The sequence below is a fragment of the Balaenoptera ricei genome, chromosome 1 (assembly GCF_028023285.1).
Source record: "Balaenoptera ricei isolate mBalRic1 chromosome 1, mBalRic1.hap2, whole genome shotgun sequence".
In the NCBI taxonomy this organism is placed as follows: Eukaryota; Metazoa; Chordata; class Mammalia; order Artiodactyla; family Balaenopteridae; genus Balaenoptera; species Balaenoptera ricei.
The window spans coordinates 40,749,429-40,769,046 of NC_082639.1; the positions used below are offsets into that span (position 1 = coordinate 40,749,429).

Consider the following 19,618-nt stretch of genomic DNA (forward strand, 5'->3'; position numbering starts at 1 on the left):
CTGGAGAGGGCAGAGACCCAGTTACGTGTGGGAGGCTCCAGTACTGAGGAAGATCTCAGAGATGGAAACACACCTATCATTCCTCCTGACCATATTCAGGCCCTCAGATGGCACAGAGGGAGGTTCCTGGAGGAGGAGGCCTTCCTAGACGTAAGGAAGGGTGGACCTATGGGAACGGCAGCCAGATGAGCTCCACACACTCAGAGATAACTAAGGAGGAACAGAAGCCCAGAGCAAGAACGAACACCAAGAGAATCTACAGCCTTGCCTCAACGTTGCTTGTACCTTCATCTGCTACCTTGTTCCCCAAGTCTGTACCTGCAGGGTGTAACAGAAAACCCCAAATAGAAGAGGGCCTATGGCCTTGTTTTGGGGGGGCAAAGATGTGGAGAAGCTAGAAGGACTGAATCGGCCTCCCCAAGTAAGTTAAAGGCAGGAAGCCCAGGAGAACAAGGGTAGGATCACGGTCACAGAGAAGAGGAAGGCAGGCTGGGTCATGAGGCAAGCCAGGAAGGAGGCAAAATAGAGCCCCAAGAGGCAGCTTTGCCCTGAGAAGGAACCCTGGAGACTCCAGAGAGTAAAGGCCTCCTCACCTCCGAGTGAGTGCTTCCACAGTCCTATTAGATCCCCACAGTAACACAGAGTAGTCAGTAAAAGGATCCATGCAGAATACAGAGCCTACATTTTGAAGTCAGACAAACCTGGGTACAAAACCCTGGTTCTACCACATGCTAGTTATGTGAGCTCAGGCAAGTAAGTTAATCTGAGCCCTGGTTTCTTCATCTGTGTAGGGGAATAACAATAGCAACATACTGGTAGTCCTAAAGATGAAATGATTATATGAGATAAGGTGAAAACAGAGCCTGACACATAGTGTATGGGGAGAAAATGGTAGATAACATGACTAAAAGCGTTCTTCTTTGTCGAAATGCAAAGAACATAAGATTCCCAATCAGGAAATCAAGATCATACTCTCGTAGACTACATACCTCTTCTGTTCTTAGGCCTCAGCTTCCTCAGCTGGGAGAAGAAGGTGTTAGAAAACTAATCTTTCAGGGTCTTTCTAGGTCTAAACTTGTATGACTTCAGCCACTTGCAGTACAGGCATCATGAATGAGAGAAAGAGATGAAAACTCCCCGCCATGTATCTTCCCCCAACTCCTGTAAAACGTCAGCTTGGACAAACAATATCAAGCTTGGGTAATACTCTGCTGACCTAGATAGACAAAGTTAGGAAACTTTTAAATATGTATGAATATTATTGAATGAAAAAGAGAAGGCTAATTCAAATGGCTGCAGTACATAATAATATCTTATTATTATCCACTTTAAATGTAGGAAATACACTAGAAACTACCTTTCCTATAAAATAGAATATGAAGAAGACAATACCTCTATTCTCTTTTTAGCAAATAACTGTCTTTTATTGACAAAGTTTGGTAAATAAGCCAGAGAAATCAAATTATATTGGGGGATGAAGTTAAATAATTTAGAAAAAAGTCCAACATTTAATAAATTAATCCAATCCAAGGCACAGTAAAGAAAACAGGTGGGATTTTTATGTTTCCTTTTCTGAAATGATATCTCTTTGGGAAGGCAAAGAAGGAATCTGAACATTTTCAGCAGTTTCTCCTTTAAAGAGAGATGTGAATTAATATATCTATTCAACAAAAAATTCTTGAGAACTTACCGTGAACCCAGCAACTGAACAATCACAAAGTGGAATAAAATCCATGTTATAGCATGTATCAGTACTTTACTCCTTTTTATGGCTGAATAATAATCCATTGTATGGATATACAATACATTTATCCATTCATCAGCTGATGGGCATTTGGTTGTTTCTACTCTTTGGCTATTATGAATAATGCTGCCATAAATGTTCATGTACAAGTCGTTGTGTGAACATAAGCTTTCAGTTCTCTTGAATATATACCTAGGTGTGGAATTGCTGGGTAATGGAGTAACTCTATGTTTAACATTTTGAGGAACTACCAAATGTTTTCCAAAGCAGCTACACCATTTTATATTCCTACCAGCAATGTATGAGGGTTTCAATTTCTCCTCATTCTCCCCAACACTTGTTATTATCTGTCTTCTTTTGTTATAGACAGTGTAGAAGCTGGGATGTGATATCTCACTGTGGTTTTGATTTGCATTTCCCTGATGGCTAATGATGTTGAGTATTCCCTTATGTCCTATGGGCCATTTATCTTCTTTGGAGAAATGTTTATTTAGATCCATTGCCCATACTTAAATTGGGCTTTTCGTACTTGAACTTATTTTCTCCCATTCTGTAGCTTGTCTTTTCACTTTCTTGACGTATCATTTGCGGCACAAGTTTTTAATTTTAATAAAATCCAATTTGCCTTTTGCTACTTGTGCTTTTGGTGTCATATCTAAGAAACCATTGCCTCACCTAAGATCACAAAGATATACTCCTATGTTTTCTTCTAAGAATTTGATAGTTTTACTTCTTACAGATAAATGCACATTTAAATAATATTTTTGGCCAATAAAAAAGAGAACAGGGAAACAGGAAAGGGAGAAAGCAGCGGTCAGCAGTGTTAAAGGCAACCGCAGCGGCAGCCTCATTGGGAGAATGTTCAATCACCGGGAGGCCCTGGCAGGTAGCTCATGACCCATTTCCCTCCCACCTCTCCTCTCCTACCTCTGGTAACAATCCTACAGAGACAAGCAGAGCCCTGGGAGAGGGTTACTGCAACCTCAGCCGTGCCAGCTAAAGGACTCCCTGGGAAGTTCAACAGCTTGCTCTGAGAAGGAGCACAGATTCTAGCCTGGGGCTGGCCATCAGTCAAATCTCACCTGTATTTTCCAATTTCAACTGCAGTGGTGTGGGGTGACTCATACCCCTCCTTTGCCAGGCCTGTGCTTTGTCCTTGCTATGGACTGTAAACAACATGTCCCATCATATTGTTCCCGAGCCGTCACTGGTTGCTGGCACAGTCACCAAAAGGAATACAAAGTGAACTTCTTGAAAGTAAGATTGCAGAGTCTGAATCAAAATCATTTTGCAAGTTGCTTTGAAATCCTACCTTTATGAGACCTTCTTTAAGCCAATAAATTAAAAAAGGCCAAAAGTTGTAGTCAGTGATTTGGTTTTTTTTTTAACACCAGAACAATATTTCTGAATGCTAGGAAATAGGATTCTAGGAAAATGTCGAGTTCATTTATCAAGTCTCCCTGCACCAGGACATTTTTGTTAGGAAATGGGTAATAATGATCTGCAACTGATTCTGTTTTCTTTTCCCTAAGAGCCTTTAAGAAGTCACCCACCGTGACCACTCTTCTGAGTTTCCAACCACTGTCATTGTAACACTTTTGTCTTTCAGGAATGCCAAGAGATAATGTCAGAACTAGTTGATGATGATTTTGATTCCTTTTTTCCCCCTTCTCTTTTCCTTTTTATATTGATGGATGGTGATTTATTCTAGGCAGGGATGATCCCCAAGGGAGCTCTAAGCAGTGGCATTAGCACTGGGGACTTATCCTGGGACCCACCACCAGCCACAGCTTTCCCCAAACTGTTTCCTTTGACAGACCCAGGCCTTTCCTCTCTGCACTCCCAAACCTCCTTCTCCACAGCATTCAGCCAATCTTGACCATGACCTTCTAGATATCTTTCCAATTCGTACTCTCTACCACATCACCAAAGTCCTTCTCACCCATTAAGTGTCTTAAAAGAGACATTAAATAGTAACTCATCTATACAGTTCTTTCTGATTCCCCAGTTTGAGTTAGGAGACTCTTCCATGTTCCTACAAGTTCTTTTCCCACTCCTCACCAATCACCTACACCTTGGTTTCTTCCATACAGATAGTACCACTTATGAGTAGGATACCTCAGTTTCCTCGTCTGCAAAACGGGGATAATAGTTGTACCTGCTTCATAAGGTCGTTGAGCTGATTAAGTGAGATAATAAAGTACCTAGAATATGCTTAGTATGTAGTAAGTACTCTAAATGTTACCTGTTCTCATTTTAATATGACAAATTGTATACCTTCAGGGAGCTTAGAGTCTGGTAAGGGAAATATGGTATTACAAATGCATTGTATCCAAGTAATAACAAACAACTCAGGAGGCACTTTCACATCTGTTATCTAACATCTACTAGAAGCCTCTTGCCGTGACCATAACCCTGAAGCTAAATCACAATGCCTAGTTTGCAGATGAGGCTTAGAGAAGTTGACATATGAAAGATTTAAGGGGCAGAGCAAAATTCAAATCCTACTATGGTTCTAGGCCTCATGACCTTTTTACTTAAATTATGACGGAATAATGGGTTTCTCTGGATATCTACTGAAAGGAGGACTAATGTATGAGGAAACAGAGGCCCAGAGGTTACACAGTTAGTGAGTGGCAGAGTCAGGGTTCTAACCCATGTAGCTCACACTACTGATTAAGGCATCTAATTTCCTTCTCATTGCCTTGTAGGTGCTCAGTTAATGTCTGCAGAAAGAGTAGAGAAGTAAGCAAACCTTGCAGATGGGTCTGGGAGTGAGAAGCAGTGTGCTGCAGTGGACAACCTATGCGTCAGCAGCTGGGCTTCCAGCTAGAGCTGTACCACTAACTCACTGGGTGACTCAGGAAAGTTACTTCCCCTCTCTGGGCCCCAATGTCTCCAGCTGTAGAAAGAGGGATAAGTTTGCAAACATTGCTAGCAGCTGAGTCCTCTCTTCAAACTGTCTAAGGGGAAGGCCAGTAAGTAGGGGCTGCACTGTTATGCACGGCAAGGGAGGGCAAGAGAGGCCAGTGCCCTGACTTCTTAGAAGCCCCTCTTTCCCCCCCCTCCTCAGTGACCCCTAAGGTACTGTTCAGAGCCCAGATCTTTCCTTAGAGATACAGGGAGCATGGTTTTAAAACCCCAGAACTAGAGACACGCAAGATTCTTCTTGGCTTTCACATTCTATGACTCACGTAAAAGAAATGACCTTGTGCCCTAATGTTATACACCTTCTGATTCAACAAAATGGAAATGTGCTTCAGAGGACGTAACAAAATATGACCACACAGTGAGGTACCAAGAAGGAATTTTGGCTGCAACAGCACAAATTCTCCACCTGCCCCTAGTCCTATTCATACCTTAAATACAAAAATATTCCCTAAATCTATGACCAGAAGAAGACAGATATTGAATGAACAACCAGAAGAGTGATAAGCATTTTAAAAGGAAACAGTATATTATAGATGCATGAAACAGGCTCTCAAACTAGTCTGGGGAACAGTGCATCAGGGAAAAGTTCCATGAGGAAGTGATGTTCAAGTTGGATAGTGAAAGCAGAATAGGAAGTAGTTAGGCAAAGGACCATAGAGAAATGACATTTCAGGTAGAGGGCCAGTGTGTATGCAAGTGAGGGAGAGAATCCATGGCTCACAGAAAAAAAAACTGTAGGAAGGCCAGTGTGGTTAGGGCATGAACAGCAAAGTAAGAGGGTATGAGAGAAGCTGAAGAAGCAGGCAGAGGCCAGATTATGCAGGATCTTGCAGACCATGATAGAATTTATCTTAGCTTAAACAGAGGCCAGGTGTTCAATGGGTCGTTTTCACAGATACTGAAATCACTCAACATGGTGGCAGCAATGTAGTGAAAAAGATAATTATGAACCAAAGTCCTCCATGTTTGAGGGAAGTGTCCAAGAAGTGAGCAGATGACAGCAATAAGAAGTGGTAGTGGATTATATAGACTGATGGCATAAAGTTCAAAATATGTCTTTTTATATGATGTCTTTTTTAAAAGGAGGGGAAAGAATGATCTAAAAATAGCAATCTGTTAGCAAGAAGGATGCCATCTGGCAACCTAGCTGGGAGGTTATTCTGTCTCTTGGTCAGGTACCAGCGAATCAGTGAGGAAGTGAGGGGAAACACAAGGTTAGGAGGAGGTCTGGGACTTTCTGGCAGCCATGTAATGCTGACATAGCTGTGTGAGTAGAATAGAGAGAGAGAGAGAGAGAGAGAGAGAGAGAGAGAGAGAGGCTGGCTGGAAGCTATTCACCTCACATCTTGTGCTCTTACGCTAAAGAAGCTGTTGTAACTTCCTGAGAGACCCGGATAGTTTGAACTAGGGCACTCACAGCAGAGATAAGGAAGACATAGATTCTAAGGATATTGAGTTGTAGCCTTGATCATACCTGGTGACAGATAGTATGTGGTGAGTGAATAAAAAGGAGTTAAATAGGACAGGTTTCTGACATGGGCAACAGGCAGGATGGTGATGCATTCACTGAACTGGAGAAACCCAGGTTTGGAACAGGTATGTGGTAGTCGGGGTCAGCCTCTGCAGCTTGAGGTTTAGCAGACACGTGTCTACTTGTTCTAGCAGAGGGAGAACCCAGCTAGATTCCCCACATCTCCTCTTCAGGCCCATGTTTGCCCAGAGCTGAGGTTTAGAGTGGAAGGACCACCTACATCAGTAGGGTAGGTTGGAAGCCCCTCAGCCGGATGCTGAGAGGATGTATCTGCCTTCAATTAATTTGGACTCTTTTTGGAGGGAATAGTAAAAACTATGCCAAGAGAGTGGTGACTTGTGAAGTGGCCTGCTGGAAGGGAGCCAAAACCACTAAGCTTGTTTAATTTAGAGTGTCTGATCAGAACAGGGTTTGGTGCAGATGGGGGTCCATGGAACTCTCCTGAGAGGTAGATTAGGGACTGATAATTGAGATTACTGACTTCCAACAATTACTCAATTTAAAACTCAGCCAAATGTAATTATTTTTCATACATTTGTTTGGTCATGTTGCCAGCTGCAACTCCATGATGTTTTACTTCAAAGGGGAAGAAAGAACAAAAGAAGGAAGAGAAAGAACGGAAGGGGACTACCTTATTTTGAAGATATCATGCTGATCAGAACTGTGCTGGCCTCTCTAGCCTCTTTTCTGTGGTATTACCTTCTGTTTCTTGTTTCCTGCCCACAAGGTCATCGGTTACCTCTAGCTCCTTTCTGAGATCCTGGCCTTTCCACACAAGTCCACACAAGGATTGTAATGGAAGCTGCCAAGCTCTATATCTTAAATGCTTCCAGAATTCCTTATACTTATCCACTGTGCTCCTCTTCATCCTTACCTAGCTTTCTGGCTTTCTCTGATTATACTATGTTCTCTATCTTCTTCACTTCAGCTTTATGATTTTGCATTTTTTGGGGGGGAGGGTCTGACTCCCAGATTCTTAGTTTGGCTTAGATTTTGAAAATCTTTCAAGATACGGCTTTCAGAATGTTCCCTTTGCCACCAGACCATTCTCACTGTGACTTTGCTGATCTGGGAGCCAGTCTCACAAGAAGGGGTTGGAGTCCTGGTGGGAGTTCCTATTGCCCAGGGTCCCCATTGTAGAGCCCCACCTAGCCAGACCCTTCCCCAGAGACTGCTCCTTTTTCTAAATTTTGTCCTTTGCCATATGGTTCTCCCTCACTCATCATGGATTTGAACTAGCCATTTCATAAAACTTTACATATGATCCTTATGGACAAGATGGAGAAATGGGGGAAGGGACTACATTTTGTTTATCTCTAGATCTATCATGGCACATGGTACATAAGAGATTCTAAATTAAATTGAACTAAATTGAATTTAATTGAGTTGACTTGGAGACAAGTAAAGTCTTGTTCACTTAGGTGACTTATGCTACTGGGGTTAGTAGCAAAATCAAATTCAGGGATTGAAATAAAAATGTCAAACTAGGCATTCCACAGAAGTATCTGGTAATATACATGGATCTCTGTTCTTAGTCTCAGGTCTTATCCTGTTACAAACACTTGTATCCTTGCCTCAAACTAACTCTTAAAAAATATATTCTTTAAAAATTCTGAGTGATGTCACTAATGTTGCAGATAAGAGTATCCAAGAATCAAAATGATCACAGCAGCCTAGAACAAAGGACTAAAACCAATAAGTTTAAACTTAGGATAAGTGTAAGAGGTCACAATTATACTTGTAAAATCTATTAGTATAGGCCAATGTGGTATCCTGGATCAGTTCCTGAGACCAAAATAGGATATTAGTGGAAAAACTGACAAAATCTGAATATAGTTCTGTAGTTTAGTTAATAGTAATGTACCAATGTTAATTTATTAGTTTTGACAAATGTTTCATGGTTATATACGATCTTTTAACTTTCTTTTTTTTTTAATTAGTTTTTATTGGAGTATAGTTGCTTTACAATGTTGTGTTAGTTTCTACTGTACAGCAAAATGAATCAGCTATACATATACATATATCCCCTCTTTTTTGGATTTCCTTCCCATTTAGGTCACCACAGAGCACTGAGTAGAGTTCCCTATGCTACACAGCAGCAGTCCCCAACCCTTCTGGCACCAGGGACCGGTTTTATGGAAGATAATTTTTCCACGGACGGGGGTTGGCGGGGGGTTGGGTGGAGGATGGTTCAGGCGGTAATGTGAGCGATGGGGAGCAATGGGGAGCGGCAGACGAAGCTTTGCTCGCTCGCCTGCTGCTCACGTCCTGCTGTGCGGCCCGGTTCCTAACAGGCGGCAGACTGGTACTGGTCCATGGCCCGGGGGTTGGGGACCCCTGCTATACAGTATGTTCTCATTAGTTATCTATTTTATACATAGTATCAATAGTGTATATATGTCAATCCCAAACTCCCAATTCATCCCACCCCTTCCTTTCCCCCCTGGTATCCATACATTTGTTCTCTACATCTGTGTCTCTATTTCTGCTTTGCAAATAAGATCATCTATACCATTTTTCTAGATTCCACATACATGCGTTAATATACAGTATTTGTTTTTCTCTTTCTGACTAACTTCACTCTGTATGACACTCTCTAGGTCCATCCACGTCTCTACAAATGGCCCAATTTCATTCCTTTTTATGGCTAATATTCCATTGTATATATGTACCACATCTTCTTTATCCACTCGTCTGTTGATGGACATTTAGGTTGCTTCCATGTCCTGGCTATTGTAAATAGCGCTGCAGTGAACATTGGGGTGCATGTGTTTTTTTGAATTATGGTTTTCTCAGGGTATATGTCCAGTAGTGGGATAGCTGGGTCACATGGTAGTTCTATTTTTAGTTTTTTAAGGAACCTCCATACTGTTCTCCATAGTGGCTGTATCAATGAACATTCTCACCAACAGTATTAGAGGGTTCCCTTTCCTCCACACCCTCTCCAGCATTGTTTGTAGATTTTTTGATGATGACCATTCTAACTGGGGTGGGGTGATATTTCATTGTAGTTTTGATTTGCATTTCTCTGATAATTAGTGATGTCGAGCATCTTTTCATGTGTTTGTTGGCCATCTGTATATCTTCTTTGGAGAAATGTCTATTTAGGTCTTCTGCCCATTTTTTGATTGGGTTGTTTGTTTTTTTGATATTGAGCTGCTAACAGTAGAGAAAACTGGGTGAAGTATATGTTGAAACTCTCTATACGTATTATCTTTCCAACTTTTCTACAAATTTAAAGTTATTCCAAAATAAAAATTTATTTTAAAAAAGACTATCCAAGAAATAAAAAATAAGTTTTATTTAAAGAACAATAACAAAAATTTACTACATGAAGGCCTCATTGTTAAAAGAAGCGAACGTAAATTCTGGCTATATTTCTAGCGATCTAGGATCCAGAGCAAGAGAGGCAATGGTTCTATTCTGCTGTGGCATGCTTAGATCACCTGCAGAGTTTTACATTCAGTTCTGGTATTTTAAGAAGGAAATTAACAACCTAGATCATGTCTAGAGGACAACAAAGAAGGTACAGAGTTTAGAAACCATGGAATATGAAGAAATGTAGAATTACGAGGGAGGAGAGGAGGAAGAAAGGGATTAGGTTGGAGGAGGGAAGATTCATGAGGGGGCTGTGGCCACTGTCTTGCTATCTTTGCAGGCCTGTCCAGGGGCTAGAGGAGCAAGTACATGCAGGGTGGGCCCAGAGGGTGGTGGTAGAACCAAAGAGAGGAGGTTACAGGGCGGCAGCTCCTTCTGGGGATGGTATGACTTATTTGTCATTGGGATAGAGCTCAGGCTGCCTCAAGAGGTATGTGAACAGTGGTTGAAAAGTCATATTTCTCGAATGTTGAGGAGATGCCGTTCTATACAGTTTAGGTCCTTGCCCATAGTAAATGCCTAATATATTTGTTAAATTTGAGTGTGACCCCTATAGTCTTTGCCAACTCTGAAATTGTGTGAAATGTTAAGATCAAAGAGACAAGCTTTTCTGGGTATTTCTATGACATTATCATTACTATACGTGTGTCTTGGTAGTAAAGTTTTCCTCCTAGTGCTCTTGTCCTGTGAAATATCTCTGCCTGAGAAAAGGAAAGCCAACTGGACAGACAGGCAGGAGTTAACCTGACTTCTAGCTCAGCTGCCATCAGCAGAGGCAGCCTGGAGATGGAAGGGTTAAGTGCCACAGTGATCAGATTCCCTCCTGCCTGGCTCCTCACTGCCCTCAGGATAGAGTCCAAATTCTTTAGTTTGGCATTCAAAGCCCTCCTGACCCAGCCTCCACCTACCTCTCATTCTTTCCCAATCACCATTCCTCTTGTTCTTCTTCAGCTGACCCTGTGCTCTTGTCATTTGGAACCACACTAAATAGTCAGGACTCACCAGGCGTCTCAGCCTCTGTATCCATGTTTTGATTCTCAATTCAAGATGCCTCTTTCCTTAATGCTTCATTTCCTCCCTTGTGCCTCTCCTCTGCCTCCTACTTCTATTACATCAAGTTTCTTACCATCATTGCCATTATTAGCCTTTATGTCTGTGACACCCAGTACATGGAGTATTTCTTAGGGGCAGGGTGTGTTTTGTACTCATCTTTCTGTCTCCAGCACCCAATATAGAGCCTGACAGGTAGAAGGTGTTTACTAGATATTTGTAGTATTGAGGAATGGCTTTGGAAGAATTTAGTAAATAACTGTATATGTGAACAGAATACTTCCTTATCCAGGATTGGTTTAGAGTCCATTCTTTGGGGTCCACAAAGGCGTGGCTTCAAATCCCAGCTACATGATATAGACAAATTATTTAATCTCATTGTATCTCAGCTTTTAAAAATGCAAATGGGAGAAGATAATACTTATAGCCCAGAGCTTAAATGCTTCCTTCTAAATGAAGACTTCTCCCCAAAATGTATTTCCTTTCCTGATTTAATTTCTCCAATACTGTCTGTCTCTTTCTACTAGAATGTAAGCTCCATGAAGGCTTGTATTTATGCCTGTTTTTACTGCTGTATCCCCAGAGCTTAGACAAGCTGGTTACATGTTAGGCATTCAATTATAGTACTAACCATATAACAGGGGTGTTGTGAGGACTGAGTGAAAGGATGCATATAAAAGTCATAGCATTGGGTCTGGCACATGCTAAGCACTCAATAACTACCATTGTTATAAAATAAAGGGCAGATTGAGAGGCAACATTACAACAAGCTAATGAGTGACTTAGAACATACAAAAAGATGTCATCAACATTTGAACCATAATTTAAGTTGAAGTTGGAAGGGATGTTTGAAATAATCTGGTCTGACTTTCTAAGGCCCATAGAGAAATGTTTTTCCCAAGGTCATAGAGCTAACCAGTGGTAGAGCCTAGACAATATTATTTTCATATACATGATTTTCTAGTGATTCCCTAAAATACACTATCAGACTATTTTCTTTGTTAGACACTTCCTTTTGGCAAGTGTCCCTAAGTATGGGAATCACTCTCTCCATCTAATACTTTCAAAACACACACACACGAGTTATGGGTTCCTCTAGTCCAATGGCATTTGAAAATAATGCCATATTTCACCATGTCTGACAGTACAAGGGCTATATGACTTAAAAACTCATGTGAGTCAGTTAAAATCTAATTCTGGCTATGTTGGAATGAGAATATTGATAAATGCTATCCCCAAAAAACAAATATAAAGTTGGACAAAATTGAAACAAACAACCATTTCAGTGCTTTGGAAACCGACCAAATTGACAACAATCTCAAAACTATTATGTTTTAAAAACTGCTGAACTTCAGGGAATAAGAATGGGAATATATGATGTTCTGTCCTGGATTGGTTCCATCTTCCCCCAGGCTTGGTGAATGCTAGGACAGGCCAGGCTGTGAGGATTGGCAGCTTCTCTGTCATGGTCGAAGGGACTCAGTTAATTTGGAGAAGTAGGCAGTGCCCAGACCCAGCAGCACTGTCTGTGGGCAAGTGAGGAGGGCCCACAGTTGCATAGCTGGGACAAGAATACGCTGGCTGAGACTGGGTGCAGACTCATCAGAGACCTGAGAAGAAGCCTAAAGCAGCAGCGCACACATGAACAACCTTGAGGCTGCACATATGCACACAGGGAACACAGCACAAAAGGGAAAGTAAAAGCCAGGGCAGACTTGAAAACTGCCCAAACTTTGTGCTCCCCAAACCCACACACAAATCCACTGTCAGAGGATGGAAGCCTTACAGACTCAGAGTGGATGAGCACAATCTCAGTCCAATCATAGCTGACCTACACAGACACAGAGTTGACTCCCTGACAATTTAGCCTTGAAAATAGGAAAGAAAAAAGAAAAACTGAGTAGAGGCATTGGAGAAAGGTGCCAAGATAGTTCATGGGTAAAAGGTTAGTCTTTTCAACAAATGGTGCTGCAACAATTGGATATCTATATGCAAAAAAAAGTGAACTTAAGGTCCTTACCTCATGCCATATATAAAAAATTAATTCAAAATGGATCATGGATTTAAATGTCAGTGGAAATTATAAAAATTTTAGAAGAAAACATAGGAGAAAATCTTTGTGGCCTTCAGATGGGCAGCTTTTAGATAAGATTCCAAAAGCATGATCCATAAGAGAAAAAACTGATAAGTTGGACTTCAAAATTAAAAACTTCTATTCTTCAAAAGACATGGTTAAGAGAATGAAAAGGTATAGATTAAGGTATAGGTATAAGGTATAGATTAAAGGTATACATTAGGGGGGGATTTTGCAAAGCATGAATCTGACAAAGGACTTGCATTCAGAATAAAGAACTCTCAAAACTCATTATAAGAACACAACTCAATTTTTAAAAAATGGATAAAAGGTCTAAACTAACACTTCAGCAGAGAAGATATATGAATGGCAAATAAGTACATTATAAGATAATCAACATAACTAGTTACTAGGGCAGCACAAAGTAAAACCACAGTGAGATTTCACTACATACCCACTAAAATAGCTGTAATGAAAAATATAGGTAATTCCAAGTGTTAGCAAGCACATGGAGAAACTACAACCCTCTCTCCTACATTGTTGGTAGGAATGCAAAATGGCACTACTAACTTGGAATGCAGCTTGGCACATTTTTTGTTTTTTGTTTTTTTTTTAAGTTGAATGTGAACTTATATGAGCCAATGATTACATTCCTAGAAATCTACCCAAGAGAAATGTGATCACATGTCCACTCAAAGATATGCACATGAATGTTCATAATAGCATTATTCATAATAGCCCCAAACTGGAAACAATCCAAATGTCCATCAACTGGAGAACAGAAAAAGAAAGTGTGGTATATATTTTCAATAGAATACTATTCAGCACTAAAAATGAATGGACTACGGACGGATGTTACAACATGAATGAACCTCAAAAACGTAATGCTATGTGAAAGGTGCTAAATGTAAAAGACGACTAAATAGTGCATGATTCCATTTACAGGAAATGTTCAGAAATGGCAAATTTACAGTGTCAGAGAACAGATGAACAGTTGCCTAGGGCTGGGACTGGAAGTGGGGATTTACAAGGGAACTTTTTGGGATGATGAAATGTTCTAAAATTAGATTGTGGTGATAGTTGTAAAACTCTATACACTTACTAAAAATCACAGAATTTTACCCTTACAATGGGTTAATGTTATAGTATGTAAATTATACCTCAATAAAGGTGTTAAAACAACAAGAAAATAAAGATCTTTCCTATGATGTATTTAACTTAAATGTCAGATTGTGGCTTTGATGTATGCACAAAGGGATTTTGTTTGCTGGTGTTAGAAAGGGCCACTGGTAAGTAACAAAATAAAATGCCATTTTGGATGATATAATTAGTAGCAATAGCAGCTATGCCCATGGTGATTAATAGTTCCAGCACTAGAAATTCAAAATCTTGCTTCCTGCCTGCTCTCTCTAAGAATTGTCTGTTGACATGTTTAGCCTTCCTACTTGTAATTATCCTCCCTCCAAATTGGAGTAGGGATTAACTAATTATAGTGGTGGCTTCAGACACAAGCCATATCAAACGCCCTGGTAACCGAGAACTGTCCTGTCTGCAAGAGTATGCCAGAAGGCCTTAACGACTCTGGTATCTGCTTCGAGACCCAGATCAGGGGGATGGAGCCAACCCACAGAGCTCCCCTAATCTAGTTTAGCCAGCAGAGGTACACCCTGCACTTCCCTAACTTTACTTTCTTAAGATGTAGCTTTGGATAAGGTATAATCCCTTTCTCAAAATCTACTATCTATTTTAGTAGGCCCAATGTGGAAAGGAGCAATGAGTCCATCAAAGTGCCAGGGCACAGCATTACAAGCCATGGGTTTAAATATTGGCCTAGTCATGAACTAGCCATGTAGCTTTAGCCAAGTAACTTATTAGCCTTAGATTATTTATCCCCAAACTGGGATAATTCTGCCTACCCCACAAAACTGTTGTGAGAAACAAGTAAGATAGTACATATAAAGTGCCTGACCTAGTGTCTGTGTGTTGAATCTGAATAAAGGATACAGCCATAATTCTTTAATATGACAATCAAAGTTTTTCAGAGTTTGGTCCTTATCTTCCTGTCTATCCTTATCTTCCAGTAGGAAGGTTCCCTATTCCAATCAAACCAGACTTCCGACCAACTATCATCATGCAATGACTCAGGCTGTTTCTTGCTCTCTGGGCTACCTTCTCGCCAACTCTGTATTCAGTAATCCTACCCATCTTTCAAGACTCAGCGTAAAGCCCATCTTCTCCATGATGTTTAGTCTGACCATAAATTCTTTAAACAACTCATGGGATCCTTAATTATATACTTTAAAAAACATTATATATATATTTTTAAATGTCTTCTTTCCTCTGGTATGGAATACATTTCTGGAAGTACACCATGACTTGTATACTCCATTATATATCCCTACAGCACCCCTCACAGTGTCTGAAGTAGGACAGGGGTCTAGAATTATTTTATTCTAACTGAGGAACTCCTCAAAGAATAATTTTAAAACCCCTATCAACTTCAACTTTCTCATTTTATAGATGAAAAACTTGTCCCCAGAAAAGGGAAGTAACATTCAAGGTCATATGAGTAGCTTGGTATTAGAGCTGGACACATAATTCAAGCTTCTTATGGCAGAGACTTCAGGATGTCCTTCAATATTAATTCACCTCCATATCTATAGGACTACTAATTTTTAGCTAGAAACATGGTCACCCACAATGAAGACTTCATTTCTCATCCTTCCTTTAGCTAAGTGTGAATATGAGTTCTATCAAATGGGATAAATGTGAAAGTGCCACAATACTGTATCTTCTCCCTTCTTCCCCTACGTTCTTTATCTTGCTGCCTGGAACATGGATGTGACAGAATTCCACATTTGACATTGAGTTTGAGAGCCACATCCCAGGGATGGCAGGGCAGAAAGCTGAAAGAACTTGACTCCCTAAGAGTTTCGAGGAGCAGAGCCACACTATCAGCTCTGGATTGCCTACATCTAGACTTGTATATGGAAGAGAAATAAACTTCTATCTCATTTAATGAGCTGTTATTTTAGGTATGTATTTTGTGTATTAGTTATTGGAAGTTTCACTTATCCTATTATTCCTCCTATCAGCTTTCTGATGTTCTTAGCTCTTCACATTGTCTCTAGATATATCTTAATTCATTCTTTCATTCATTCAATAATTTACTCCATAGCCATTCAATGTACACCTACATTCTGCCTGGCATAAATCTAAGATAGGGCTGGAGTGGACACAAGAATGAAACGAACAGATCTCACCCTTAAAAAGTCACAAGTATTGAATGAAACTCTTTCTCTCTTAATTTATATCATAAGTCGTATGTCTGGCAAACATTCGTCTCAGGATTTCTCCAACAGTCCCATCTGAAATAATCTCACTGTTTGCAGCAATACATTGTTGATCAGACCATGTGTGACTAATATGTTCTATTTGGCTCTCTACAACCACTCTCTGCTCTTCTCCATCATTTTCTTTGTTCAGGGAAACTTATCTGTATGGATTACTTCAGTGGGCTCTCTTGCCCTCTGATTTCCAGTTGCGTTGGCCAGTAGGGACCCCTAGCAGTAGATCAGCGGGAAGTAAGAGAATGAGCTCTGTGTACTTATTTTTCTCAGCTCCCTCCCTGTGGGATCATCTCAGGCTAACTTTTTTCCTCAACTGAAGGTCACTGTTCCACTCAAGATGGCCCACTGCATGACTCTCTACTATTGGGTTCTGTTAACCATTTCATCCCTTCACACCCTCTGAGCTGTTACTAGCCCCAGGGAACTGCACTATACCCCGTGGTTTCTGTACACAGTGCCCTCACCTTGTAAACAGCCCATTTATTAAGCTCTCTTCAAATTATCCTAATGTGAGGCTGCCATCTGTTTCCTACTAGCATGCTGACTCATACACCATGTGTCCCAATTCTCAGTTCAAAAGATATAGGCACCAGATATACATGGCACCCATCAGAAGCACTGTTAGGGAGAAGATTAAAGTAGAGGGAAGGTATTCTTTACTAGCAACTGAAGTATTTCTGACCGCAGAGAACAAAACCTATGCATCCAATGTGAAGGACACTTTCAGATCCTGGCATGGGCAGGGAGAAAAAGAGGAAAAGAGAGTAGGAAAGTGTGGTAGGCAGAACAATGCACTCCCTCTCCCAAAATGTCCAAGTCCTAATCGTTGGAACCTGTGAATATGTTACCTCACATGAGAAAAGGGACTTTACAGATGTGATTTAGTTAAAGATCTTGAGATGGATATATTATCCTGGATTATCTGGGTGAGCCCAACATAATCACAAGTGTTCTTATATGTGAAAGAGGAGGGCAGGAGATTCAGCATCAGAGTGTTGCAGCATGAGAAAGACTTGATAAGTTAATGTTGACTTTGAAGACTGAAAGGGAACCACAAGCCAAGGAATGCAAGCAGCCTCTAGAAACTGGGAGAGGTAGTGGAATGAATTCTCCCCTAGAGCCTCCAGAAGGAATACCAACCTGTTGATATCTAGATTTTAGCCCAAAGAGGCCAATTTCAGACTTTCCTGAACTGTAAGATAATAAATTTGTGTTGTTTCAAGCCACCAAGTTCATGGCAATTTGTTATGTCAGCAATAGGAAACATATAGAATGTAAGACTGAAATCTCCAGACCCAGAAAACTAAACCTGGGGAAGGAAGAAGGGTTGGGGAACTAATAGATGGCAGAGATAGAACACATTGTGGACAGCACAACCATACTGCACACCACTTGCTAACCTACACTGCAGTCAAGTTAAACTCACTAAAAAGCAAATTTATTCTTCATCTCATAAGCTTAGACTCATAAAATGCTTTCACACCTTTTGTAACACCCAGTAGAGCCTTCTTTTTATCTCACAGTTCTGGGGATTCACCAGAACTTTTGTATTTTGTTAGAGAGCTTTATCAGCTTCATTCAGAAGGACACGCATCTGCCTTATCCTATTCTTTGACATCCTGGTGGCAATAGTAGCAAAATATTACACAAAAAAACTATGATTTTTAAAATTTCCAGAGCATATAGTCTACAAAGCACCAATATCTATTATTTGCATTCTATAAAAACCATTGCTAAGCTCCTCCCCCAGCTTTCCCATTTCTGAATGAGTCTTACCACACTCTGACCCAGCTGCTCCCGGAAGAAGTAATCCATGTTTCTCTTTTGCAGGCTGTCAAGGTAATGCTGAAAGCGAGTGTACGTATATGGGTAGCAGTAAGCAAACTGGTAAATATCTTCTTCTCGGTCAAAACAAAATGCAAAGGACATCACGTAATTCTTCCTATGGTCTGGGCAGCGGTAGTAGTAAACATTTTTAGGTGGCAGTCTTTGCCTGAAAAATACAAAGAAATTTGAGCATATCAGACAGTTGTTCAAGCTTCAAAATGTAATCAGTGGGAATAAATGCCCAAGACTGAAACTGTAACATCAAGAAACCTAGGTGGTGGCTAGGGACAACAACATATACCAATCTATGATCAAAAAGCGATTGGAGACTCCCTCTTCCAAGAGCACTGGAATCACAACGAACTGCTGAAAAATCAATGAAAGGAAGACACTGGAACTCACCAAAAAAGATACCCTACATCCAAAGACAAAGGAGAAGCCACAATGAGACAGTAGGAGGGGCGCAATCACAACAAAATCAAATCCCGTAACTGCTGGGTGGGTGACTCACAGACTGGAGAGCACTTATACCACAGAAGTCCACCCACTGGAGTGAAGGTTCTGAGCGCCACGTCAGGCTTCCCAACCTGGGGGTCCGGCGATGGGAGGAAGAATTCCTAGAGAATCAGACTTTGAAGCTAGCGGGATTTGATTGCAGGATTTCGACAGGACTGGGGGAAACAGGAACTCCACTCTTGGAGGGCACACCACAAAGTAGTGTGCACATCAGGACCCAGGGGAAGGAGCAGTGACCTCATAGGAGACTGAACCAGACCTACCTGCTAGTGTTGGAGGGTCTCCTACAGAGGCAGGCATGGCTGTGGCACAATGAGAGGACAAGGACACTGGCAGCAGAAGTTCTGGGAAGTAATCTTTAGCGTGAGCCCTCCCAGAGTCCGACATTAGTCCAAAGAGCCTGTAGGCTCCAGTGTTGGGTCGCCTCAGGGCAAACAACCAACAGGGAGGGAACCCAGCCCCACCCATCAGCAGACAAGCGGATTAAAGTTTTACTGAGCTCTGCCCACCAGAGCAACAGCCAGCTCTACCCACACCAGTCCCTCCCATCAGGAAATTTGCACAAGCCTCTTAGATAGCCTCACCCACCAGAGGGCGGAGAGCAGAAGCAAGAAGAACTACAATCCTGCAGCCTATGAAACAAAAAACACATTCACAGAAAGATAGACAAGATGAAAAGGCACAGGGCTATGTACCAGATGAAGGAACAAGACAAAACCCCAGAAAAACAACTAAATGAAGTGGAGATAGGCAACCTTCCAGAAAAAGAATTCAGAATAATCATAGTGAAGATGCTCCAGGACCTCGGAAAAAGAATGGAGGCAAAGATCGAGAAGATGCAAGAAATGTTTAACAAAGACCTAGAAGAATTAAAGAACAAACACCTAGAAGAATTAAAGAACAAACAGAGATGAACAATACAATAACTGAAATGAAAACTATACTAGAAGGAATCAATAGCAGAATAACTGAGGCAGAAGAACATATAAGTGACCTGGAAGACAGAATGGTGGAATTCACTGCTGCGGAACAGAATAAAGAAAAAAAGAATGAAAAGAAATGAAGACAGCCTAAGAGACCTCTGGTACAACATTAAGTGTAACAACATTTGCATCATAGGGTCCCAGAAGGAAAAGAGAGAGAGAAAGGACCTGAGAAAATATTTGAAGAGATTATAGTCGAAAACTTCCCTAACATGGGAAAGGAAATAGCCACCC

At 40.9% G+C, this 19,618-nt stretch overlaps 1 protein-coding gene across 1 annotated transcript in view; it reads right to left on the reverse strand.

The window, feature by feature from the left end:
- The window catches only part of AGBL4 (AGBL carboxypeptidase 4), a 1,384,112-nt gene that overhangs the window by 516,578 nt on the left and 847,916 nt on the right, over positions 1–19,618 (reverse strand). The window contains exon 5 of the mRNA XM_059898403.1: positions 17,835–18,051. Within this exon, the coding sequence (XP_059754386.1) occupies positions 17,835–18,051 (217 nt within the window). The remainder of the gene's footprint in view (positions 1–17,834; positions 18,052–19,618) is intronic.